The following is a 26811-nucleotide window of genomic DNA, read 5'->3' as shown; positions in this document are numbered from 1 at the left end:
CGTTGATAGGCCCACACAACAACAGAATTTCAACAGGATCAGTCGAGTCCAGGTTTCTTCTGTCAGTGATTCAGACCTGTTTGTGCAGACTGTAAATCATAACCAGCAGTGGGGGTAGGGGTAGAAGCTTCAGTGGGGTCATCAGGTGGGCACCCTCCTTCCTTTGTGTTTCATTTATTGGCCCACGACACCTCCGGAGGGTTCAATGGTGACACCTGGTGTCCCAGGTTCACCCCCCTCCACTTTTACTCCTCCCTTTTACTCCTCTGGCTGATGGTCATCTTGCCACCCAGTTCTTGTCCTTTCTTTTCAGCCAGAGCAAGTTCCTGCTATGCTCGGCAGCTCTGCCAGTGACTTGATAGCCTGTTGGAGGGCCTGTCCTCGGACTCTCATCCTTTGCAGCAGTCTGGTGTTTGACATGGCCACAAAACCCCTGCAGCTGACCTCCACAGGGAATACTTGTGTTCTCCAGGCATTTTGTTATGCTTCAGTTGCTAGATCGGAATACTTCAGCTTTTTACATTTGTACGCTTCACCAGCTGCATCCTCCCATGGCACCGTCAGTTCTATGATGAACAGGGCCTTTTGTGAGGCTGACCACAAGATCAGATCCAGCCTGAGACTACTTTTAATGATCTCTAATGAGAAGATGAGCCTCTGGTCTAGATCAACCTTCATCTTCCAATCCCAGGCTGAATCCAGTATGCTTGATCCTTTTCTTGCAGTTGACTTCTTTCACACCTTTCCTGCTGGTACAAAGGCCATGGTGTTTGAGAAGCCAGGGGTTGGAGGAGGGAGGGCATTGTTGTTAGTCCTCTTAACTTCCAGCACTAGTGCCAGTTGCCAAAGGACCTAGTTGTGCCTCCAGGTGTAGCCTTGGGTGAGGCAGGTCTTGCAGCTGGTAAGTATGTGCCGTAGGGTTGCTGGTGTTTGGCAAAGGGGACATGATGGGTCCTCCCCACGCCACTGATTCAGGTTCTTGGGACTGGGAAGAACATCGTAGATGGCTCTGATGATGAAGCTCAATCTGCCTCCTTCCATTTCCCAAAGATTCACAAGGTTTTCCAATCTTGTCCACTGGCCTTGTTTTGCCTGTGAGACTACCTTTTCACTTTGCACATTCCACCTGCTTTTACCACCAGCCATCTCTTCTGGGCAGGTCCTGCTCTGTGCCATTTGGGTCTACTTGTGCCTAGCTCAAAGCCACCTCTTCCATGCTGCACTTGGCCCAAAATATCTCCATGCCTGAGAACAGATTTCGCCTGCTACACCACCTCAGATGGGTTCCATTTTCTACCTGCTGCCAGTAAAACCTGAAACCATTGTCTCTGCCTAGTCGTTAGAAAAAACACAGTTCATCAATCTAAAAAGCAAGGTTATGCTTTGGCAAATTATCAGCAATAATGTATGTGTACATAAATTGTACACAAATTGTCTTTTTGACCAGATATCTCTCCTCCGATCCCAGAAAGTTAAACACAGCATCAACATCTTTTTATCACTCTGTATGTGTGTGTGTGTGTGTGTATGTGTGTGTGTGTATGTGTGGCAAAGGGTTGCTCCTAATCTCATGATTTGTGGATTTTCTCCCTTTAGTTGTACAATTCTAGTTGAATATGACTGTAGTAAAATGTAGTACAGTTTGTCATTGTTGGTGTTTTGTTTTTTGTCATCCTAAACTAGACCACAGGACAGCAGGCATTATAATCCAAGATTTGGATTTTTTTGTAAAAAGCCACCATCTGTTTGCTTGATCTTATCATGCTATGAAAAATGCTTTAATGGTTGATATTTAGGATAAAAAATATTATTAAGGATGAGGAAGAGAAATTAAATGTGTAATCACCATTCTGCATTGTGAAAACGAGAGCATGCCATAGGTCAACTTCCAGCCTGTAACTCACATCAGAAGTGGGGTTAATTCAGTTTTAACACAGCAAATTCAGCAGAAAAAACAAAAATAAAAAACACTGTGTCCCACTTAAACTGCTGTATAATTGTTTTTTTATTCCCAAAATATCAACTTTTCATGACCTACAAAAATCCTTTTAACCACAACGTACTTTTAAGTTACTGTATATACGTCAGAGTTTTAAAGTGTTCCAGAAGATTAAATAGAAATATTGATGCAACATATTTCTGTCTTAGGTGTCCTCTACACTTGTGTTTTGAACATGACTTGATGAACCATGAAACATTAGTATACATATTGTACACTGTATATCAATGCAGATTTTATTATTTTCCTTATTTTCTTTTATCCCATCTGTCCATCCAGGGCCGGTTGCTGGTGAAAACCGGGCGTGTCCATCTCGGCGAGAAGGTCCTGCGTGATGCAGTTCAGGTCCACAGCACATCCCACGAGGCATGGAGCGGCCTGGGCGAGGCCCTGCAGTCTCGGGGCTCCAGCCAGGCCCCCGACTGCTTCTTGACCGCCCTGGAGCTGGAGGCGTCCTGCCCCGTCCGGCCCTTCACCATCATCCCCAGGGAGCTCTGAGGGGCTTGGGCTGAGGTGGAGGTCTTTGGTCATGGTTAAGGAATTGGCCTGTTGCTGGATGATTATACACTGATGCAAATACAGTCAAAAGCAGTGCTGGGTGGAAAAATTTAATTTAATGGGAATGGGCATTTTGGGTAACAGGCTTATTCGCTTTCTTACTGAAAGTTAGATGAGAAGATTGATACTGCACCGCTCTGAGAGAGTGGTATCAATCTTCTCATCTGACTCATGGCAAGAAAGTGAATAAGTATATTTCCTAAAATGTCAAACTATTCCTTTAATACGTACTTTTTCACTTCCAGTGATAATGACTGCTAATGATGACGAGTCGTGACTTTCATTGTCATTGTCTTAAATATCAGTCTAATATTTTCAAAATGACTACACTGTATCTGAACATTCCAAGCCTCAATTTTGGATATGCTCTCTCAAATGAAAAATAGCAAGTCATTTTATTTTCCCCTGGTGTTGAATGAAAACAGAGACAAGAATATTGGATATCGAATATAACAGGGGTGAAAAGTAAAAATGATTGTAAGTATTGTAACAACTGTGAGCACATCTCCTATGGAGTACAGCAGTAATATAACAAATGACGAGCAATATTTTTAATAATCAGAATCACTGGGTCAATTCAAAGCTAAATCTATCTTTTGAGTATAAAGCACTCATTTTGTAAAGGGAGTGTTATGTTCATTCTCAAAAGATAGACTTTGGGTTGTATTGACCCATTTATATCCATTTAATTATTCATAATTTGCTAAGATGTGCTGGTTACATCTTGTGATAGAATGTATGTTGTTGTGTTATAATGTGGAAATGCAGATTCATAGATTATGTATAGGCTGTCAGTCACAACAGCAGCTCATCTTTATTTTAACCTTTGATGTATTTTTGATGATCATGTTGATTGACACAGCTTTTATGTACATGCACACACACATACTCACACACACACACACACACACACCCTAACACTCCCGCCCTCTCATCTTCAAATGAGAGCTCATGTATTTTCTAAGAGGGGCATTCACATATCATTCCACATGTCATTATTGTGTATGTGTGTGTCTATGTGCATGTGTTTTCGTACAGTATGTCTTTACATTACGTGTGTTAGTTTTAAATGATCCATCTGGGGTGTTATCAGTCCCTGTTCTGTTTGTACGATACAGTAGGCGATTCATCCATGTGTGCATTGTGTTCTCTCTTTTTTTTGACTCATCTGTTCGTAATGCTCTCCATTATAAACAACAACAGCTTTTAAAATCACTGCTGGATGCCGCGTCTTCACCTGCCTTGTCACTTGTGACTAATGGACATCACTTCCGAGTGCCTAACCACATTAATGTGAGCAGTGGGACTGGGCTGCCGGCTTATGTAATACTGCCAGCACAGTTTTCTGCCTCCAAACTCCCTCCTCCTCCTCCTCCTCTTCCTATCTCTCTCTCTCTCCATCTCTACTGTATCTCTCTGTGTGTGTGTCTCTCTCTCCCAGCTTGCCTGATGTGATGTGATGTGGCTTGGTTGCCTAGCAGCCATCCCCTTGTTTGAGTAACTGGGGAAAGCGAAGAGATATCTTGTCTGCTGAACAACACACACACAGGCCCTGCACACACACACGCGCACATACACACACACACACACAGCGAGAGGCAGATAATGCCCCCGTTGTGTGGTTTTGCAGGCTTGACAGTGTCTGTTTGATGTCTGCTGTTACCATGTGAGGTATGAGCCAACTGTAATCAATTTCTCAGGCTAGCGTAAATTGATTTGTGTTATAAGAGGAGTACCTGCCTTTGCTCTCAGCAAAGCCCCATTTCTTAACCCTTCCCCTCCCTGTAGGGCGACCAGTGCTAATCCCTGCCTTCTTTTTTTTTTTTTAAAGCTCTACAATCGCCCACACTCCCATCGCTCCCAGCATGAAAATCCCTCATTCATCAATACTTCGATTTGCGCAGGAATTATCGATCACTGTCGCCTCTTCTCTGCTGTCCGAAAACAAAAAATCTATTTTTACTTTTTCCCTCCTCGCTCGCTGGCTCTCCCTTGTTCCATCCTCTCCTCATTAGTGCGATGTGTGACACCTACACAGGAGCTTCGGGAGATGAATGGTCTAATCCCTGTGGGTAAGGAGTGAAATATTACATGGTGTGCTCACACATTCACAAACACACACATGTGTGGTCACTGGCATGCAGACGCACACATTGACAAAGAGAGCCACATGCACACATTGTGTGGCACAGTAAGTACGCACATGCTACACACTTGTGCTCACACACACGCAGTGGTCCTGACAGCTCTGGTAAAAGGAGACAGATTAATGGGGGAAGCGGCCCGCTGCAAAGCCTCTCAGAATGACAAGGGGCAGATGAAGCTCTATTCACTAGACCAAGTGTCACCACACACACACACACACACACACACACACACACACACACACACACACACACACACACATAAATATATATACAGTACATATACCTGGGATAAATGAGTAGTATGCATAAGATCGAGTATGTGCACCTGTGTCATTGTGATGTCAGAGCACCCAGGCGTGTCACTCTGGTTAAGCTCTCACTTCCACACCTGAGTTTCACAAGACTGTCACACACTCTGTATGTGTATCTGTGATATGACGATGGGGTGGTGGGCAGCAACAGGTATCAAGTGTTTAGGTGCACTTACTGCACATTTACACACAACCATCCTGCATACATATCATGAAGTAATTAACTAGTTGTAACTGACAACAGCCACACTGGAATTGGTGAACAAAGGTAATAACCACATTGAGGAGTGAGGTGTGTATGTGCGTGTGGGCCCGGTATTCAGGTCATGGGGGTGTGTGTGCATATTTGTGTGTGTTGGTGCCACGTGGAGGGCATTGACTGGGTGGTGTTGGTGCACAGCGCCAAAAGAGAAACCATAAACCATCATTGTGATGTCCAAACAAGTATGGGGGGTCATGGATGGGTGAGGGTAGTGATGGAGGTAATAAGGATGAGATGTGGTTCCATAATCTCATTTATAAATAAAATGACTGCTACAGTAGACGTAAACAGAGTTCATTCCCAAGGGGCAAATGTGTTCCAGCAGTGTTCAATACAAGAATGCTTCCAATGTTCACATGTTGACATGAGCATGTTTTCAAAATGTTGTAAAGAAAAATTGCCCAAAGGTGATAAATACAAACACTTAGGCAAACAAACATTTCTTCTTTTAAAGATTTATTTTCTCACATGAGTTGAGCATTTCCCAAAGATTTTACAGTTAAAACCCTGAATATATTTCAGACCTACTTCATATCTGCTGTGTTTTCATCTACTTTAATTAATGTAGGCTATAATACTAATGCATTGTCATAAAAATCTATTAATTTACTTTTCACAGGTTAATCAGAATGGTTAAAGGAATAGTTAGACATTTTGGGAAATAGCTTTGCTATCTTTCTGAGTTAGATACGGAGATTAACACCACTCTAACGTCCATACAGTATACATTAATCTACAGCCAGCAGCCAGTCAGCTTAACTAAAGGAATCCACCTACCAGAACCTTGAAAGCTCACTGACAAACACACTATATGTTCTGTCTTTTTCCATACATGAACCACAGTGTAAAAAGGACATGTTGTGGAAGTCACTGCGCCTAGCCAAAAAATAGTGTGGTACAAAGCCCTCCACAACTTGTCATTTTTACATTTCACTAGTTTTTGCACGCATTAAACAAACAAGAGGTAAGGTGTTAAGTTAGCTTTACAGGTGCCTGTAGACAGATTTTGTTAATATTGGACTTAGCCATGCTAGCTATTTGCCACTGTTTCTCCTGTTGTTTTTAAGCTAAGCTAAGGTAACAGCTACTGGCTGTAGCTTCATATTTACCATAAGCTACAGACATGAGAGTGGTATCAACCTTTTTATCTGACTCTCTGCAAGAAAGTGAATAGGTTTATTTCCCAGAATGTCAAAAACTTTTCAACTCCTGTATATAAGACCATATGGCTGTGAATAAGAGAAAATGTGTGCGAGGGCAAAAGGTCATGAGATACTTTCAAATGCACAATAAACTCCTGAGCCACCAGCAGCCATGCTAAACCTGTTTAATGATATTAAGTAAGCACTGGATTGTTCTCACATTGTTGCCACACAGCCATCAGCCTCATTTTTAGATATGCTCTGATGCTTATTTATGAGGGTATGGGGAATTGTCAAGCACCAAGCGCAACAGCAGCACAGTAAAAGGCAGCTTGGCCAGCCATGTGTTCTCTTCCATCAATCACTCCCCCGCTCACCTGATCACCCTCCAGGCGCTCTTGGTCCACGTCCACACACGCCGCGACGGGTGCCAGCGCCATTACCCACTTAAACAATGACCCCCTTGTTCGCTAACAGTCTCCCATTGGAGCTGATTAAACTTTTAAATGTCATTTAATAGAAGCGTAATGTTGCTCCAATGTGTCTGTCAGCAGCTTGAGGGGGGGGTAAAAGGATACCTGTTCACCCTCCTGGTGTGTCACACTGCCTGCTAAATTCCTCAGCCGACTAGTCATCGGCCTCAGTGTGGGATGTGGTGATGAGAGTGAATGTGACCTGGACTTAAAGGGGACACAAGGGAGCAGAACCTCTGAACTTGCCACCTCTTTGTTTGACCCTCTTACTGCAGGCTGGAGTTTCTCAAGGAGCTCATGTTATACAGTGGGGGAGAAAGACAGACAGAGCCAGCCTGGTTGTGTGATACTGGGAGGCCATTTTAGTTCAGCACAATGTCATTGAGCGAACAATAGCTGCTCTGTTTGGGGTTTGTTTGTTTGGCGACCTTTAGCTGGGACTCAGCAACTGATAATGGCATTTGTCCCGCAACAGTATTGGATTATGGGTATTTTTGAGCAACCTCGCATTCTTAGGAAATTCCAGCGGCATGGCTTCGTCATTGTTCCACACTAATGTCACATTTTCTCAGCATGTTGTCCTGACTTAGCTGTTAATTTGACATCCTTGACTCCGGCTCAGCTGCACCACTGGGTAGCAGGGTCAGCTCCTTTTGTAAGCTGCCAAAAACACAGATTTATTCCAGACCCCACTGATGTGCTGCACTGCTTCCTGAATGTTGACCGGATCTCATTAAGCTGTCCCCGGAAACCAAAGTTGATGTTTGTACTACCTGTGTGACCTTCCCTGACACCAGATGTTCTCAGGACCTTTAAATGATATAATTCCTCTGTGCCAGCATAACTCGCATCTTAAATCACACTTAAATCGCCTTGTCACCACTCTTGACAGGAAATAGCACAGATGAAAAGATTGTGTTTATGGTTGGTTTTGTGCAGTGCATGCTGTGCACGGTAGTTTCTACTGTGGTGCGTGCTTTGCCTAGCGTCCTGATCATTTTCCTTGCAAAGTGCAGATGCAAGGCCCACATTCATCTTTCAGAGGTTTTATTTATTTATATAAAAATGTTCGTACTAGTTATTAAAGACCTTTATATAAAATGATTGATAAATATTGTATATTTTTAAAGAATATTGTGATCACTAGCACACAGAACCTTTGAGAAATGAGAATGTGTGAGCATGTGTTTGCAGGTTCATGCATACTAATTTTGGGGTTTTTAAAAAGCAAAGGATCACAAGTGCATGCACACGTGTGTGCTTTCATTTCATTGTGTGCCCGCGTGCGCACTCTTTGAAGCAATGTATGTCTACGAGGGAGACCTTGCTTGACAGTGAAAGAGCGGGTGCCTGGTCGTGCCTGTGGTCGAGGCAGGCTGTGGGAGATGGAGGGTGTTAAGTCGTCAGTATGAGGCATATGTCAGAGATCAGTGCTGGACCGTGGAGATCACTGAGATGAGAAGGGAGGAAGGGCTCCGGGGGTTGAGAGACACAGAGATTACTGGGGGCTTGGTGCCTTGACCACAGGCAGAATGGCTGCTCATCACTTGCAAACACACACACATTCACATCTCTCTCATTGCGTCCTCCTCACATGCCCAGCCCTCCAGAGGCTGCGTGCAAAGCCCCGTGTTAATAAGATTGTCTTCCTCTTCGGGTGGAAGTGTGCACTCCTTTGTCTCCAGAATAATGACATGGGGAATAAGAGCCCAGCTCTTGAACCTCTTCAAGCTCTTAAGTGTCGGCAACTGAAGGAAAACAGAGTGGTGAGGATTAAAGTCTAGGCAAAGTAGATGTGCCGTGATAAAGCTCTGGACGGCTCGCCTGACTGTTGTCCCGATCAAAACACTTCACTGATGTCAATACATGTAGACGAGTCAATCCAATGCCTAATTATGTACGGTATCTCACAAGTTGCAAAACTCCCTCAGGTCCTCTCTTATCAAAAATTGTTCTCGAAATAAGCCTCTACACTCAGTCTTTTATGTCTGTGTTCACCCTGCTGAAGCGCCCTTGAGCAAGATACTGCGTCCCCACCAGCTCCAGGGATGTTGCTCTGTCAGAAGTCAAGGTTGAAATGTTTTGTGAATATGAACAATACACCAAAATAAGAATACAGTTAGCCCCATCTGTGACCTCAGCACATTACTCTGTGATTGGATCACAGAATTCCCAACTCAAACCTGGGAAATCAAAACATTATTTTCAATGTAAACGGAACATTGATTTTTTATCACCTAATGAAGTTGTGGTGGCTAACCAGTTAAGAAGCAGTTACATATTTACACATGCACCAGACAGAGTACCATTAGCTTTTATTTGACTCGTGTCTCTGGTCAGCTGACAAATGCAAGTCTCATTGTCACTTTCCTTTAAGCTCTGTTTTGGTCTTCACCAGCTATAAGGTAAAATATCTGTTTCTTTAGTTGCTAAATGTTCCAGTGTCACTCTCCAGTTGCTAACTTTGTCCTGCTGGGTGAGACTGATTATTTAGATTGAACCAAAACAAGAAGCTGAAAGACGCTAAAACGCTCTGTAGAGCTGAGGGAAATTGCAGAGTGGTTGATGACTCATGGTTGGTTTTGAATGACCCCTTTTACATTACACCCAGTCACTTGATATATTGTTAATATAAAAATATTGATTATTGCAGCTTTAATGTACATCCAACATGGAAGAAGAGACAAGTGGAACCAAGTTTGTTCTTATTTTATTGGGAAACTGTGGTCACAGACGTGGCGCTGCTTTATTGATGGAAACATACAAAGACTGATCATATAACTGAGTGGCTACTTCCAAAACAGCTTAAAAATAAAATCGACTCTTCCATGAAAGCCAAGTGTCCCATTTGCTATTAATGAAAGAGGTAGATTATTGTTTGTTAATGGCATTATAAAGACTCCAGGCTGTATTGGTGGCCATGGGTGATTACTCATGCTCATAAATCAATACAGAACTAAAATAAAGCTTAATAAAGTGGGCTTTAATTACTGTTCAACATGTTTTCATCCTTGGATTCGACAGCAGAATCTGGGTGGGCAGAATGGATGAATATAACTCTCCACTCCCTCAACAACTGTCTAACTGGCCGTAGCACAAAATTCTGCTGCTTTTAGGCGTGACTATCTAGCTCTATGAATGTGAAGCAGTGCTGACAAAGTGCATGCATGCTCAGCAAAACCCTGCTCTGAATAAATACATGATCAAAAAAAAAACCCTGACCAGGATCACGCTAATAACAATTCTGCAATGTGTTTGTTTTTATTTTTGTACCCACTCCCTGTCGCGCTGTAATCTACGCCACCATTATTTTCCATGCGGAGGTGATTCCTATCGCTGCTGTGTCCCGACATTATTGGCCGTGTTTGTTTGGTTCGTCGATAGAAAGAGAGTATGCGGAGTAGGTAGCGATAAGAATAGCTGTTTTATTGTGTGCCACTGCCTTGGCCCCTAATACTGAATGTGTTATCTGAGGGTGCAGCATGCCACATTAAGCTATGTGCATGTGACGCATGGCTGAGCAGCATTCCTCCTCCTGAGTGCATCGCAGGGCAGAGATAGTAGGAAGGCAAAGCAGCCTGACTGCCAACAGAGAGGGAGAGAGAGGAGCGAGCGCAGGAGAGATGAAGGGGGAGAGCAATACCGGGAACATGTAGTTAAGTGGAATGAAGTACTCTTTGTTGCAGATAAGATCATTCTGCTTCCCTAGCCGGCGTCACTAAAGCAATTTGAGCACAACGAATGTAGCTTGTTATGTTGTTGGCAGACCACAAAATTCCTCACTGACATGCAGATAAACATTAGTCCAAGTAATGAGAGACTTGCTTTTGTACATTCATGATGTTATTTTTATTTTATCAATAAGGCAGGGTCAGGTGTGATCTGCTAGTAAGCTGACAGCATTGGGGAGACATTGGTGGAATCAGGGCATTGTGGGAAATCAAGTCCAAGCTAGGGAATGTTACGGAAGAAGAGGCTAAATGACGGGTCCATCGTGGTCTCTGTGCTCAGCCGGTCATCCAACTTCCAGCAAGGGTCATAGGCCCCTGGTCCTGGGGTCTTCTGTGGTATGCAAAACAATACCCACATACACGCACATACTTTGTTCATTATGATGTCAAAAAGAAAGTTACTTAGCCAAAAGAGAAACATGGTAGTTTTTCTAGTTTTTCATTTATTTTCTTCATCTTGTTGGTTAAGAAACGTTAATCAATAAGACAAGGATAAGGAGGAGAGGGAGCTCATGTTATACAGTGGGGGAGAAAGACAGACAAAGCTAGGTTATATTGAATAAAATGCATAGGGAGTCAGAGTGTGCGACACTGTTTTCCTACTTTCATATCTACTTCCAGTGATCAGCACCTCACTACAGCCCTTGGTGTGTGTTACTTTTCCATTATATCTGTCTTCTGTATCCTGCAACCAAAAGTAAAAGAGCTCCAAGATGTCTACTATACAGTCAACACAACTGTTAGATCCTGACCAGACCAGAATCATTTGAATTCTGCCAACACCAAAGAGAAGGTATCATCCACAGACCAGTCACTACCACAGTCTACAGAGGTCTCCAATGAACTGTTCAACCTTTCCAGACACCGGGTCAAAACCCACCTACATGTAATTACTTTGAGTGATTACAGCAGACAAGGAGTCATTCCCCGAGGTCTTAGATGGCAGAGGGAACCCATGCTGGGCAAAAAAACAGAAGAATTCTGTGAACGCCAATGTGCCATCTTGAATAAGTGTGCTTTTGACCTGATGACTCTGCTTGTTGACCAACTCAAGAAAGACCTGGATGAATTGGGCAAATCAATTGATGAGAAAAATCTGTCTCTATCCCAAGCAATCAGACATGAAGAAAAATTCCTTGACCTTCTTAAGGCTAACCAAGACATGCAGGAGAAGCTCTCTAGAGAAATGAAAATCAAAAAAATTCAACAGAGACAAAAAAGGTGCAAGTGGGGGCAACATCTTTTTCTGTAGAAACCTCGAATGGAGCCCCAAAAGATGGCCTGCAGGACATTAACTAACTGATTGGCTCTCCTCTGTTCAGCTCTCACCAACAATTAACTTTTAACCTTTTCTAACTTATATATGGGCTTGTTTGAAGAGAAGTTTATTTACTCTAACGATGGCTTCATGAGAATATATTCTTATGGAAGAGCTACTAGGATGATGTGTTTTGTGTGTTTAAAGTGTCCAAAACCCATCATGTTCTGATTCCTGCCATTTACTATGGATTATGACTACAAACACATCAGATTTCTAGATTTATGGATCATGAGAGAGAATAATTACTTGTATACAAATTTGTTCAGAAAACCTACTCCTAGAAATACTTTACTAAGGGCAGACTCTGATCATCCCTTACTGTTTGCAGATTAAAACGAATTTTCCAGAAAACTGATGATTTTGACAGGAACATGAGTGAAATGAAAAACAACTTTCAGCAAAGAGGATACAACAAAATCTATCCTAAATGATGCTGCCACTAAAATACATGACAGATCTAGGTGTGATCTCTGAAAAAATAAACCTACAGTGAAATCATTAGAGTATTCTAAGGGTTCAGAACAGATAAAGGGAATAATAACAAAACACTGGCTTATACTTGAATCTGATTGTCAACTCAATGATGTATTCAAAGAGGTAAAAACCTGAGAGACCACCTAGTACACTCATATTTACCTCCTCTTCAATCAGTAACAGCCCAAGCCACTTTAATACCTATCCCTGAGGGCAATTGCCGCTGCGGTTGTTGTAGTCAGTGTAACTAAACTTACCATTGTAATAGTTTTAAACATCCTCACACAGGTAAAGAGATGTCTATGAAAGGAGTTATTTCATATCACACTAAGTTGGTCGTTTATCTTATCATTTGCCCTTGTGGTAAGTCATATGTTGGAAAGACGAGTAGAGCACTGAAAACTCATATTGCTAAACATAGGAGCACTCTTAGATACAAAAACATGAATTATCCAGTAGCAGCACATTTTGTTGAATTTAATCTTCCTATTTCCTCTCTAAGATATATTGCTATTCAGAAGGTATCTCTCCCCTCGAGAGGAGGTAACTTGGATTTTTTACTTTCCAGGAGGAAACACTATCGGATCCACCATCTAAGAGCCTTGTTACCTCATGGATTGAATATAGAATATGACTTGAAGTGCTTTCTGTAATGTACCTCTTTTTATTTGATATTTAGATTAAGTTGTTTGTGATGTTCATCTAGAGCTGAGGTTTAACTTTTTCTGTATGTCTATTAGAAATCTTTTCAAAATAAATGTATTATTTTAAACATCTTGAATAAACTTAACCAAAGAATTGTAAAATTTAAATCACTATATGTGATATGAGACATAATGGTTCTTGTCACTTTGTTTGAAGTAATTTGATTGGTCCCATTTTATTTACGCATATTACTCCAATGAGATCTAATATGTTACAAATGTGTTTGTTTTCTACCAAAACCATGATAAAATCATTACTGAATCAAATCAAAACATAAATATATTGCATTTTACTAAAAAAAACTTCCAATGCCATAATGCAGCTGAGAGGTTCTTAAACTAAAAAGTTTTATAGTCACACTTTTAATAATGTACTGTTGTTCATGAAGAATAGTGAAGTGTAAGAGTGAAGTATGAACTCACTGAGTGCACATAGTGGAGCCGCGGCAATGTGGATTTGAAGCAGGAGGTGATGCCTTTTGCTGGTCTAGTCTGTGGATTGTAGTGGCATGGAGCAGGTCCCTCCTTCTGAGGTGGTCAGAGATAGTAGTTAGTATTGATTGATTGATCGATAGAAAGTGTGATAAAACTTCAGTATGCAGCAGACCAAGCCTAGCATGTGATCATTAGCATGTGAGCACACACGATTTCTCATCTTGGTTCAGGTGAAAAAATAACCTTGTGAGGAAGTTTTCTTTGTTGTGTTTTTGCCAGTAATGGCTTGTTTTTCTCCATTATTTTTACTGAAAATGTAAGTTAGCACTAGCTTAAAGCAACCGGATTGTAGTTCTGTTGGCTTCAGCTATACTTCAACCATAATACGTAAATGCAAATCCTGCATAGTATACCTTTAAATACACAGAGAGAAACAGCTAACTATGAGCCGATGACCAGGCTTTCGCTGGTAGCTCCTATGAAGAATGGAGGTTCTCTCCGAAGAGAACTTAGACCTTTATTTCTAAGGTGCCATCTGAATTGAAATGGCATTGCTCTTAACCAGCCAAACACAAATTTAATTTAATTGATCCACTGAACATCATGACCTCTGACATTTTAGAGCCAAATGAGAGATTAATTCCTTCATCCTTGGATCTAAGCTCATGAAAACCTATTGTTATACCACACTGATACTTCAGTCATCTAAAGGACGCACTAACAATATTCACCAGACCTATTTTGAGGTCCCAGTCTGATAGTTTTAAGAGCTATGACGAATCATTTGACTCATGTCTTTATGGTCTTTGCCAGTAGATCTGTGGTTTAGGTATGTTTAAGGTTGGTCTCTGTCAAAAGTCAGTCCATCTCTCTCCCTCTCTCTTGCCTTTCACTTCTCCTTTCCTCTTACCCACTAACACACATACTGGTCATCACCAGCGGCGTGCCATGCAGAAATAGCATCACCCTCCCTCCACCCTCCTTCTCAGACATAAAACTGTCTCCCTGTCCCTGAACACAGGACCAGCCCTTCATTTTCAGCCACTCTCTGATTCTGACCTAGGGAAAGAGGAAGGTGTCTTTTCCTCTCTTCTGCTCCTTGGAGGGATGGCTGCTACCATTACGTGCCATTTGATCCCACTTGCCAGTTCACTTGATCCTCGGCAACTGGCCTGCTGGCCCTGCAAGCCTGCATGATGCTCCCAGAGGTGCTAATGCAGGTGTATTTCACAGGAGCTGGCGGGCAGGACGAGAAGAGTGAAACTGTCTTACTGCCATTATGAAACCTCATTGTGTGTGTGTGTGTGTGTGTGTGTCAGTGTGTTTGAGCCAAAGCACCTGGCCTACTTTTCTACTGTGGCACAGCACGTTTGAAACATTTTCCTGTGTGGCGTAGGTAACTGGCACATGCTGCGAATGTCTGTGAAACTTTTAAACTTTGACCTATTTTTGAGCCAAGACCTTGCTGTACAGTACTCCTTAAATCAACTGGAAAACTCCTTTCTGAAATAAAATATTATACAACATATTCTTGCTTTTCTTGATTTGGAAAAAGTTAATGGTGTGGCTATTTTTGCTTCCATAAATGACATCCATCCATGTACTCCAAAGGGCTTTGGAGGGGACAATAGATGTCTGTCCTATAGGGTGCCTTGTGTGATGTTTGAAAGTTTATAAGTAGTGGTTTTACAACTCATGTTGGGCTTTGATTCAGCATAATGTGTGGTAAACCTCAGGCCACCAGCATAAATTCGATGAGGTTGAGGTGCTTCTTCATTTGACAATGGATGTCTGTACCAAATTTCATGGCAATCCATCCAGTAATTATCAAGATATTTCAGTCAAAACAACAAAGGTTAACCTCATGGTGGTGCAAGAGGAAAGGTCAAGGGATCACCAAAGTCATTAGGATACATCCTCTTAGAACCATGAATATCTGTACAAAATATTGTGCCAATCCATCCAGTAGATGTTAAGATATTTCACTGGATAAGTGAAAACTTTAAGCTGCTGGTGGCACTAGATTAAAAAACAGAAGATTACCATCTTTAGGAATCATCCTGTGGGAACCATGAATGTCTGTATACAATTTCATGGTAATCCATCCAATAGATGTTGAGATATTGGACCAAAGTGGTGGAATGATTGACAGACCAACATCGATAGAGCCATGCCGCTAGCAGGTGTTTAGAGTAGCAGGTTCTTATGCAGTAGTTAAAAGTTGAATCACTCCTTAGCTACAGCAATAGGACATTTATTCATATGAAAATGTCTGGGATTATGAGTTTAATTCAAACAGGCTTGAATCTCAAGGGAGGATTTGTTCCTTCCGAGCAGCACGTGCAGTCGATTTTGCAAAAAAGCACAACATGTAAATCTAGGACACACAGTGGCCTCAGGATGGAGAAATTAAGTCAAAATCAGAAAAAAAGAGAATATATATCTTTCTTGTTGTGCTCCCAAACATCTTCAGTTCACTGGAGGTTTCTCTCTGTATGTGAGGAAATCAATTTCATTTTACTCCTGGCTGAGAGGCATGGCTCAGAAAAATCTGAATTTCTCACCCCCCATCTCAGGATGGACCTAGAATTCCCAGTATAAACCATTAAACCTCAACTTTGATCTGCTAATATCTGTGTACCTCCGACAGGTCATCCATCTGAATGATCTGTGCTTTCTGTAACTTCACTGCAGGATTTGTGTAACTGCTTAACCTTTGACAACAAACTTGTCTTAGAGTCGCTGTGACACCACTAACAGCAGAAAACTGCTCCCAAGTCTGCAGTAATAACACCCTCGGGATTTCTTAGCACCTTTCCTTCTCTGTCAACACTCAGCAGCTGCCAGCACGGCTCAAATATCCATCAGCTACCAGCATGGACACACTGCTAAGGCTGCAACACTGCAATATGAGCCAAAGCTGACTGGTCAGCCAGTGCAGTGCCATAACAGGCCCTCAAATGGGGCAAATGATACAATCAGACAGGCTGTGGGATTGGTTTTCTTTGACCCTAGTGGTTGTCATAACTAGCTCATGTACAGCACATACCAGATACACACTACAGTAGGTCACAGTTTGTAACCAGAACCTATTGAAAGTGTATTGTAATGAAGCCTTTTTGTGGGCAATGGAAAGACTGAATGGTCCTAATAACCAGCCTTGGTGACTAGATACTTACAGGCGGAAAGCTGATCCGTTGCACAGTCGACCGAAACATCACATGCCTGCAAGGAGAGGAGAGAAGAAAGAGGGGGGTGGCTGTCATAATAATAAAAAAAAAGAAAAGACAGAAGAACAGTGAGGGGAAGAGTGAGAGAAGAAAAGAATAAGGCCGTGCATGATCAGAGGCAGAGAAAATGAGAGAGCAGGTTGGTGATTGCTCCTCCATCTTTGTGCTGTGAGGAGATGAGAGAGCAAAGCAGAAGTTGTGTGAAGAGGAAGGATTCAGCGATCAAGGGATGATTCATAGGTTGTCTGCTCTGCTGTGATCTGAGAGTTAAAGAGAGGCTGTTTGTCGAGTGCTTACTTGCAGGGAATCTTCTCCACTGGTTTGGCTGTCACAGTGTAGTCACACGGTGAAGTGTTTATATACTGGCAGAGGGAATAAAGATAAAGTGTTTAGATATATATGACAGTTGAACCATGGGTTTGTTTTGTGTCTGCTGTGTTACATCGCCAACAACACGCTTCTCTTTCCAACATATCCTCTGTTTTCAGTTAGTCTGCTGCAGGAGCTTTTTTAAGAGCACCTACTAGGACTGAGTGATACAGACAAAATCAAATATCACAATATTACCTCGATGTCGATATTGCAACAATATTGTGGGGATGACTCTTGGTGCTTAAACAAAATATTTACAAATAATCATCAGTAATATATAAAAATGATATAAAATGATATATTGACCAAGTAGGTAAAGGAAAATAGAATAGAACAGCTAGAACAGTCTGGTAAGTTCAGAAAATGACATCACTTTACTGTAATGCAGCCTTTAAAACCGGGAAAAGACAACACTTATGACATATCACGATATTACCATATCCAAAATCTAAGACAATATCAAGTCTCATATCACAATATTGATATAATATTGATATATTGTTCAGCCCTAGCACCTGCTGTATTTTTAAGCCAGGTACTGTGATGATGAGTAGACGCCGCTGCCGAGTAGACTATCAAACAGAGCAACTGATAAATACTGCTTAAGTAAGTGACACCCTTGGGATAAGAAATATATACTACAATCAAAGTGGTGTAGTGGCATAGATCCTACCAATAATCACTCTTGAAATCATATCTAATGTTATTGGTAAAATATATAGATCACCATTATGCTTATTTTAGAGCAGCATACAAAACAGTCTGCACTGTAATAACCAATAAGAAATGGTAAAAACACACTTATACTATATTTCAAACCTTATGGCATTAGAGGTATTACATTTTGGCTTTTCTGTTTGTAGATTTATTACATATATACACTACATATAAGTTAGTTAAAAGTGTTTTCCCCCATATATTCAACTATTCCTTAAACGTGTCCCATATGCCAGCAGCAGGAAGGATAAAGGTCATGCCTGAACCGCACCTTGTCCCTGATGCCCAGGGTGATGATGTCAGGCCGTGGGCAGTTTTTGAAAGAGTAGGAAGCCTGGTGCATCAGGATCTCCTGGGTAGCGTCGGTGTATTCGTACGCCCCAGGCAGCAGCAGATCCCCCTTGCGCACGCCCACAGTCTGGGCTTTCCTGCCCAAGCCTTTAAACCCGTAGGTCTTCCTCACCGGGTTCAGTTCAGCTTCCTCAATGAAATCCCGGATGTGATAGAAACCTGGGATGGGTGTGTCCTAGAATAAAGTGAGAGGAGAGAAGCTTAGATAATGTAAGACCACATCGCTTCGTGCTAGGGTTGTACACTTAACTGTATTGCTGCCATGTTGCAGCCACCACTGGATCATTGTATAATAACTTTGAAAAGGAACATAGGAAATAAAGATAAATGATGGTATGAAGGTCAGTATGAATGTTGAGTTTTCAAATACGATTAAGAGGAGGAAGCTTTTAACTTCAGGCCTATTCACCTACAAATGCTGACTGGCGTCCTAGCCAAACATAATCTAAATTTAGACGTTTCAAAATGAAATGCCTATTTGTACAAGCAGAGTATATACAGTAAATGCACAGCAAACAAGCTATGTTTGCTGCACTAACACTAAACCGCCTGGCCTATTGTCAGCTGTATAGGATACATTCACAGACAGAAGAAGGCAGCTGATTAACAATGGAGCCTGGGAGCTGGGTTCACATTAAAATAAACTGATAATTAATTAGGTCTAAGTGTCATTACCATTAATGTACTGTTAAGCACTTAGGGACTGGACTCACTGCAGTGTAAGTGTTTGAATTTATTTCTACCAGACTGCACACTTTGGACAGAAACACTGGGATAGTGCTGTCCATTAAAAGCTATTAACTGACAGTTAATAGAACATGATATGTCAGTGAGGGAGTGCGGTATCTCACTGAAATCACAGCTGTTGGAAGCTACCTGAAGGTAATATGTACCAGTGCTGCTATAGTTGTGCATGAGCTAATGAGCCACTTTGAAATGGCAAACCAGTGACAAGTGTTTTGGCCCGCACAGGCGACAGCATAGCAGCCTCCGCTCCAAAGACAGGCTATGAAACCATACTGCAGTATGACAGACACCTACTTTCAGTGTTCCCAGCCACCAGCGCCCCCGGCCACACAGGTCCACCTTGTCATCACCCTGCAGATAAAAACAGGACATAAGCCACGAGATGGTAGAGACTGTTTCTGCTATGATGACTTTGCTATGCCAACAATGTGTTGATGAGTCTCCCACATGTATCATCCTGTGCTTTACCAGTTCTGCTTGTTCTAATTAACCACACACAGTTACAAGGGCTTTAAAGAGCCTTACCTTATCTGTTCTATTACCACCCCTGGACATGTCACTGACTTTAGAGGCAGCTTTGTTTTTCCGTGTGGCCGTACCCTGCACTGTACTCATTGTCGTTCACTATCTGGTTGACTGGAGATCCAGTGACACCTGACCACCATTAAAACTGTGACTGTTACTATAGCAGCGACTCCACTATCGATCAATTTTTCAACAAGCTGGCCTGGTGGTGGAGAGCTAAATTTAGACTCACCGACCAGTTTGTTTGTGAGTAAGTCCATGTCCTAACTGAAAGCTATGCGAGGTACATACTGTACATGCTGCAGTTAGTCCTCTTATTATTATCCCTGTGATATTTGGAGTGATACTGTCATATTGATTAGAAGATACCGATCAAAACTCATCATCACAGTGCTAATTGCAATCCAGTACAGGACAAAACAGGAATTTGTGTATCTTTCTTTCCAGTGTGGATCTTGATATGCAACAGTTTTGGGAGCACAACAGGTTTCTTCTCTCTTTATGAAGTTTGAAGTACCTTACCTCTTGTGGCATACTGGGCAGGAGTGTGATGTCATGCACACACACACACAGCACAGCATAACTAAAGACCATCACCTGAAGTTAAAATCTCACTCTGGGAGCAAAGGCTACATGGAACGCATGGTTCAAATAAGCCAAGAAATCATGTTTACACTGCCTGTCAAGGAAGTCTCATGTGACCTGAGAGTACATGTGGAGATGAAGGCTACACACACATTAAAAACACACTGAGGCTGTTCTGTGCATATATGTCCCTTTTCATCATAGTACCTCATGTACATTCAGTTTTCTGTTTTGGACAATGCATGAATGCAGAGGAGTGCCGAGACTAGTGTTACATGTGCAGCGTAATTAACAGCTTTTTATAAGTAGACTGCGACAACACTTCGACTGTGAGAGTTTTTTAAGACTTGTGATAATTGGTTTTGACAAGATGAGAGCCACTTGTGTCATCGATTCACACCTGAAATTGCTGTGGGTAGTGGTGTTCCTTTTTGTTCTGTCTTGGAAATTTAGTTGATAATAAACTTTTTATAGCAGCACACATGACAAGACTTAGAAAAATCAAATGAGGTGAGTAAATTACCTCTTTACATTATAGTCCTTGTTAGAGTATGGCTTGTTACTTAAGTGCATTTTGTGATGTGCTAAATGCTTGAATATGCATCTACAGAGACTCATGAATAATATGTACATCTGACCAAGCGACAAACTGCTGCCCCCTTACTACTCAACACAGTCAAAACCATCACATAACACCTTCATTTTTTTCTACTTTAGCATTATGGAAGTGTTAATTCAGTCACTGCACAGGATCAGAGGCATAAACTAGAAGCAGCTTGCATAAAATTGACACAAGAGGCAGAGCAGAGGTCCACAATAGAGCTTTATTTTGTCATTCATCAAAATAACAAACTTAGTATCTCTGCAAGCTACTGTAACAAACTCAATAATCAGAAATTAACAAAAAAAAAAAAAAAAAAAAAAAAAACAGGTACACCTCTATTTACACCATGGTTTCTGATGTACTCTCGATCACCTGCACCTCGTGATTGGGGGCAAATGCCAAGTAAGACATGAGTTAGTCAGCTTCTACATGGTGCTGTGCCAACAGCAGCAGACAACACATGGCCTATGTAGTCAGTAAGGGAGCTGGACAGTACAAGGCTAATCTAATGTCGAGTACCACTGTGGGCACTTCAAAATAGAAGCCTTTGATCCCACTCAGTGCTTTTATTTAATGACAATACAGATTTGATCTGAGCTTATCTGAACATTAAGAGGCATTGGCTGATGCTCCTCAGTGCTTTTGGGAATTAACAGGGGACACTTAAAATGGTAAACATTTCATGTGTATTCTAAGCAACAAGAAAAAAAAAAATCCTATCAAAAATGGAGCATCCTGTCCTCAATACAAAAATGGGAATTATTACAGGGTATACAAACTCAAGGATCCATTATAACTGAGAAAACAAGACAATTTTCAAATCCGGGTAGATTGTAAATTTTATTGGAAAACAAAAATATACAACTTGGAATGGATTATTTGAGGCATGACCAGAGGCCATAAAAAAAAAAGAAAGAAAGAAAAGCAAAAGTAGTGAGTAAAACATTAAAAAGCATGGTAAGATTAGTCGTTTTCTGGTATATAGAACAGCAGATACAAAAAGAGTTTGTACGAGTACCTAGGAGATACACCCGTGTCATTTTTTTGCAGTAGTGCAATGCTGAGAGATTTTCCATATATACTTTGTCCGTAGTCCATGCAGAGTTTAACTCCTCTACATTGTTTCCATGCCAACAGTGTTGCCAAGTGACAACCAGCTGACAGGTTTCCAATGTCGCCATGCGTGGAGGGGCCCCGAGCACAAGACAGGAAGATTCGAAGTTCTCTGGCTCCCAGGGGCCTCCACGGGCATCTGGTTGTATGACCGTTCCGTCACTCCAAAACACCATGACAGCAAAAGAAAGGGACATGGGGACAAGAGCCTATGCAGTTTACATGCAGTTCCTTTGGACAGCAGAAGGGGCAGGGACGAAGGGGGGCTATTAAGATTTTACAGATAAATTACACAAAGAAAAAAAAGGCAAATTATTTATATACGAAATCTGTACAAGGCCTTCACTTCGCCGTCATCATTTGTACGAACTCTGCAGGAAAAAAAAAAGGAGGGAGAAACAAAAATGTTGAGACTCAGTGTCAAATGAGTAAAACAATCATATTTATTAAAAAAACAAAAAAAAACAAAATACATAAAATCCAACATCTACCAACCTTCATAGTTGACCTGTCCATCTCCGTCAATGTCTGCTTCTCTGATCATCTCATCCACTTCTTCATCAGTCAGCTTCTCTCCGAGGTTTGTCATCACATGGCGCAGCTCAGCAGCACTGATGTATCCATTGCCATCCTGAAAATTAGATCAGTTAGTAAGCAAATTTTTTTTTAATGTTATACATACATGTGTGGGAGTGCAGACAGTATTTACCTTGTCAAAGACACGGAATGCTTCTCTGATCTCCTCCTCGCTGTCTGTGTCCTTCATCTTCCTTGCCATCATGGTCAGGAACTCCGGGAAGTCTATCGTTCCATTTCCTGAAGACATAAAAACAGACATGGTGAGGGATTTCCATCTAGCGAATCTACAGTATGTGTGGTTAGCAGGTTTTGAAGCCAAATTGAGTTCTCACCATCAGCATCCACTTCATTGATCATGTCCTGCAGCTCTGCCTCTGTGGGGTTCTGGCCCAGAGAACGCATGACTGTGCCCAGCTCTTTGGTGGTGATGGTGCCATCTCCATCCTTGTCAAAGAGCGAAAATGCCTCCTTGAACTCTGTTAGTAAGAAAAAGTACATGGGCTTGTTTAGTACAGCAGATATGTCACACCAAAAGCTAGACATACACAACAGAACTGGCAAGACAATATGACAGTGGGTGTAAAATACCAACACTGCAGAATCTGAATCTATAGCAGAAAATATAGAAAATCCATGTAAAGGCTTTCAGGCAACCTTGCATAACCAAGTCTTCATCTTATCCTCAAGTCTGCCAATCACACTGACCCAAACCCTGAATTAGCTCAAGACTCAAAAGGGCATTACATCACTCATGTTTCAGTTATAAACTGGCTACAGCATACTGATGAGCCCTTCTGTTTTGAGTTCCAGCTGCAGTCGTTTCTGGCTAAACAAGGATAGCGACCACGAGACCAAGCAGAAGGGCAGAGTCAGCAGCGAATGACAGCCTGTGTGGTTTGGTGGAGCCGTGAGGGATGACGAACAATGACACACTCATCAAGTGTGATGAGGCCAATGGGCAATGTGTAGTGGCATGCAGCAGCTTGTCAGCATCATAAAAACTACAACCTGCCCTGCCATTTGCAGGGTCAAACACACAAGGCAACACCCTTTGTTATGAGGGAAGGCCTACAATCTGCATCAACTGCAGGAAATGTAAGGGAAATCCAATGATATGGATTGCTAGAAGCCCACATCACTGCAGGTGCTTAACATTACTGTTGACTTCCACATCAACAGAGGCATGCTGGTGCATGATCTCTTGTTGTTCAAAGAAACTGACAATTTAAAAACTGCCACGTGTCAGCAAAACATCAAGCAAGTTGTTAACGCACTAAAGGCTTATTCCATATGATCAGGATATTGTGAAACATGAGACCTAGGCTGACTCAAGTCAACGGAAGCAGATTAACAAGATATAAAACCAGCATTACAATTGTACCATGCCACATTTTAGACATGAAAAGCATGATAAAAAACGAGCAACTGGCAACAATGCCTCAGGGGACACTCCTACTGCATGCCTTATGACAAGACTAGATTTAAACTTACAACATCAGGACGCTAAGCCCAAGTTACTACTGTAATGTAAGCCTTCCATCTGATGAGAACACACCCAGGGCAAAGGACACATCATGCACAGCATGTAAAAAGGTGACTGCCAACACCTCACCAGAATGCACACCCCTTCCAGATTACATCATTTATTACACAGCAACCATGAAAATGCAAAGTTTTCCATGAGGGAGTCCTTCTGTGCTCCAAAGCCAGCAAGCAACAGCCGTTTCATTCATTCCTGTTTTATGACCAGTAGGCTGCCCTGTGGAACGCCTTAAAAGGCAAAAGTATAAATCCACTGCAAGGGATGCAAGGATCCATAACGAAGGCCATTTTGCAGGATATGAGGAAAGCAGAAGATCAATGCAGCGATGTCTTACCAGCAATCTGCTCTTCTGTAAGCTGATCAGCCTGAAAAGAAGCAAATGAAGCAATTAATAATGTGCCAAAAACTGAAAATATTCACAACAAGCTTTTCCATCCTAATGGAAATTAGGATGGAAAAAGAAGATTTTAATAGCCATCCCAAATCTTAATGAATGACCTCAAAGTCAGGGCAATCCATTTACTAAAAAGCTAACTTACAAACACATCTTTTTACACTGGAGGTTGCAGTAACTATGCGAGCAGCTGTACAACTACACAAAAACAGAGGCAAATTTCATGCGGATGGCTAACAATCTTTTATGTGATCTTAGGAGAAAGAAACAATGCCGAAAAAATGTCAGATCACATTTAGTACGCGCCCATTTAACGTTAGATCCATCTCCGTTTGAACGATGGATGACGCTAACTTTGCCCAGACAATGAACAACATACAATTTGGCGGTAAATGTTAGCTAGAGGAGCTAAAGTTAGCAAGCTACCATCATGTGCCGGCTCACAGTTACAGCCCTTTCAGACAAACACCAACGTTACTCAACATTTAGCAGAATGACTGACTAATACAGCTAGTCATCACGAGCAAGGCACCGGTTGGCAAATAGTCACACATTTGTCAATCAGCGCCGACCACCGTCATAATTTAACGAGTCTTACATTAGCTTGAATACTGTTGGTTTGAATAAAAAGATTTGTTAGGGAACGCTGATACACAGTTTCAAGAGTAACTACGGTTTAGTTACGTTAGGCACACGAGTGTTAACGTTACTGCATTTATTCAGGCCATTGCGGCTTTAGTTTACGTTAGCTATACGGCAACTGCATCGCATCGTTTTAATGTTGGCTTCAGCTTAGCCACGGATGACTTTACGTTTTCATGACATTTCCTTCAAACATTGAAAAAGTTGCTACGGGGCTCTCAGACGAGTATAGACTGGAGAGAGAAAACATAATCTTGTTTTTCTTACCATTTCGACGTAGATGCAGCGGCTGGTTCACAACAAAATCCGTAAGAAAGCCAAAGCCGACACGAAACTGACAGTCTCTATGAACACAGTGAGGAAGAGCCAACTGGACTCGCCTTTAACGGCTATCCTAAACTCCTCCTCTTTTCAATATCACTCCGCCAACTTCCCCCTTTTCCTCAGTTACTAAATTAATTAAAATCATATTTGTAGAAATCATTATTTACACAGTAAAATCAAGAAACAATTGTAACACCCATGTATGACGTTTGTGAAAGTTTTAACGTCGATATTTGGAATGATATTGCGTACCGCTGGCAGTCTACATAACGGCGTATGAATACTTTCTGCTACTCTGTGATGGGGCACAAGACGTAGCTGAAAGAAATCGCGCGCTCTGATTGGTGTGTTTGTACCTGCAATGCGTCACTCCCATGGTCTGCGCTGCCGCTGCATCTTATCCATAGACATCCCAGTCAGTGCCACAGGCATGGCAGACAAGCTTGTTGCATAGTGTGTATACATATGGGCATCATCTTTAGGGAGACCCAATAAGACAGTTTTGATAAGTAATTAGCTACCAGGAACATAGTTTATCATTTGTAACTAGGGCTTTACTGACCCAATTTGTACTTCCATGAGCTTCTCTTATTTCCTGTTGCTGCACTTGGCTCATTTCTGATTACATTACTTGTATTTTCAGTTGCATATTGATACCCATGCTGTTTTCAGATTGTTGTTTACAAGGTTTACAAGGTTACAACAGACTGTGATGTAGTTCAGTGTGGCTCTTAAGTAAAGTTCCTCCTGTCTGCTGCATCTTATGCATAATGAGATGCAGTGTCAGGGCTGAGGTGTTTTGGGTTTAATAGTTTGTAATAGATAATAGTTTGTGCATCTGTGTAGTGTCTGCATGCATGCGCATTTAGATGTGTGATATGTGACTGGGTCTGTCGCAGGCATTGCTGTCAGATGACTGTGGGTTCTCAGGTCTAATTATGCTGCTGGTGTGGATGGAGTATCTGATAGCCTGATTGCTTATGCCTGGCTGCTCTCCTGTCTCCCAGTGACCACCTGTCTCTGGCCTGGTCCCATGGGAGATGCTGTGGAGGAGGTGGAGGAAGGTAGACAGAGATGTGCGAGAAGAAGGATTTGAGGAACCACACAGAGAATGCACTAGAATCTCTACAGTATGTCCCAAAACAGCCGCTCTAACTCCCAATTCTACTGCCTCTCGTATTATTAGATACAGATGTCACACTGTATGTAGAGAGCTGGGATTGTGAAAAGCTGAACATCTCACACATGCAAGACATGAGGATCCAAAGTGGTTCCCACATCCATCTGCACTGTTTGCAGAGGTGATGCTGCCTGTGGCATGTGATCAGCTGAACAGCCTCAGAATCCGCTAGGTTTTTTCCAACCTTGCTAATCTGGAGCACATTGGATTCTTTTCATTTAAATCTGTTTTTCTGCTACGGGGGGTTATGACACTCTGCAGATTATGTAATTCCAAAGGTGACGGCACAAAGGCCTAAATCTGTCACAAGAACCAGATAAGCTGGAGCATGTGTAAATGACAGTATGT

General features: G+C 41.9%; 3 protein-coding genes across 5 annotated transcripts in view; 1 reads left to right on the top strand and 2 right to left on the bottom strand.

Moving 5' to 3' along the window:
* ttc7a (tetratricopeptide repeat domain 7A) overlaps positions 1–3772 on the top strand; it is a 56754-nt gene extending 52982 nt beyond the window's left edge. For both annotated transcript variants that reach the window (XM_067609422.1, XM_067609423.1), the window contains one exon: positions 2279–3772. In XM_067609422.1, coding sequence (XP_067465523.1) covers positions 2279–2497 — 219 coding nt within the window. In that variant the 3' untranslated portion in view covers positions 2498–3772. The remainder of the gene's footprint in view (positions 1–2278) is intronic.
* A 4785-nt stretch (positions 3773–8557) lies between these two features.
* On the bottom strand, positions 8558–19816 carry stpg4 (sperm-tail PG-rich repeat containing 4). 2 transcript variants are annotated; one of them, XM_067609426.1, is made up of 7 exons: positions 19500–19816; positions 19269–19325; positions 18148–18402; positions 17085–17149; positions 16737–16782; positions 13546–13650; positions 8558–10954 (listed from the first exon to the last, which is right to left on the bottom strand). In XM_067609426.1, exons 1-7 carry the CDS (start codon positions 19587–19589, stop codon positions 10844–10846), a joined length of 729 nt encoding a protein of 242 aa, XP_067465527.1. In that variant the 5' UTR covers positions 19590–19816; the 3' UTR covers positions 8558–10843. The 2 variants fall into 2 exon arrangements, with proteins under 2 accessions (XP_067465527.1, XP_067465526.1); XM_067609425.1 differs by lacking the exon at positions 19500–19816 and having other exon boundaries at positions 19269–19468.
* Positions 19817–20889: 1073 nt separating this feature from the next.
* Positions 20890–25365, bottom strand: calm2a (calmodulin 2a (phosphorylase kinase, delta)). Its single transcript, XM_067609430.1, has 6 exons — positions 25227–25365; positions 24258–24288; positions 22713–22856; positions 22511–22617; positions 22297–22432; positions 20890–22172 (listed from the first exon to the last, which is right to left on the bottom strand). The coding sequence occupies exons 1-6, from the start codon at positions 25227–25229 to the stop codon at positions 22144–22146; spliced, it is 450 nt and encodes a 149-aa protein (XP_067465531.1). The 5' UTR covers positions 25230–25365; the 3' UTR covers positions 20890–22143.
* Between the last annotated feature and the right edge of the window lie 1446 nt (positions 25366–26811).

This window comes from Thunnus thynnus, chromosome 14 (assembly GCF_963924715.1).
Source record: "Thunnus thynnus chromosome 14, fThuThy2.1, whole genome shotgun sequence".
NCBI lineage: Eukaryota > Metazoa > Chordata > Actinopteri > Scombriformes > Scombridae > Thunnus > Thunnus thynnus.
Note: the sequence above shows the minus strand (reverse complement) of the source record. Positions and strands in the feature narration are given on the sequence as shown.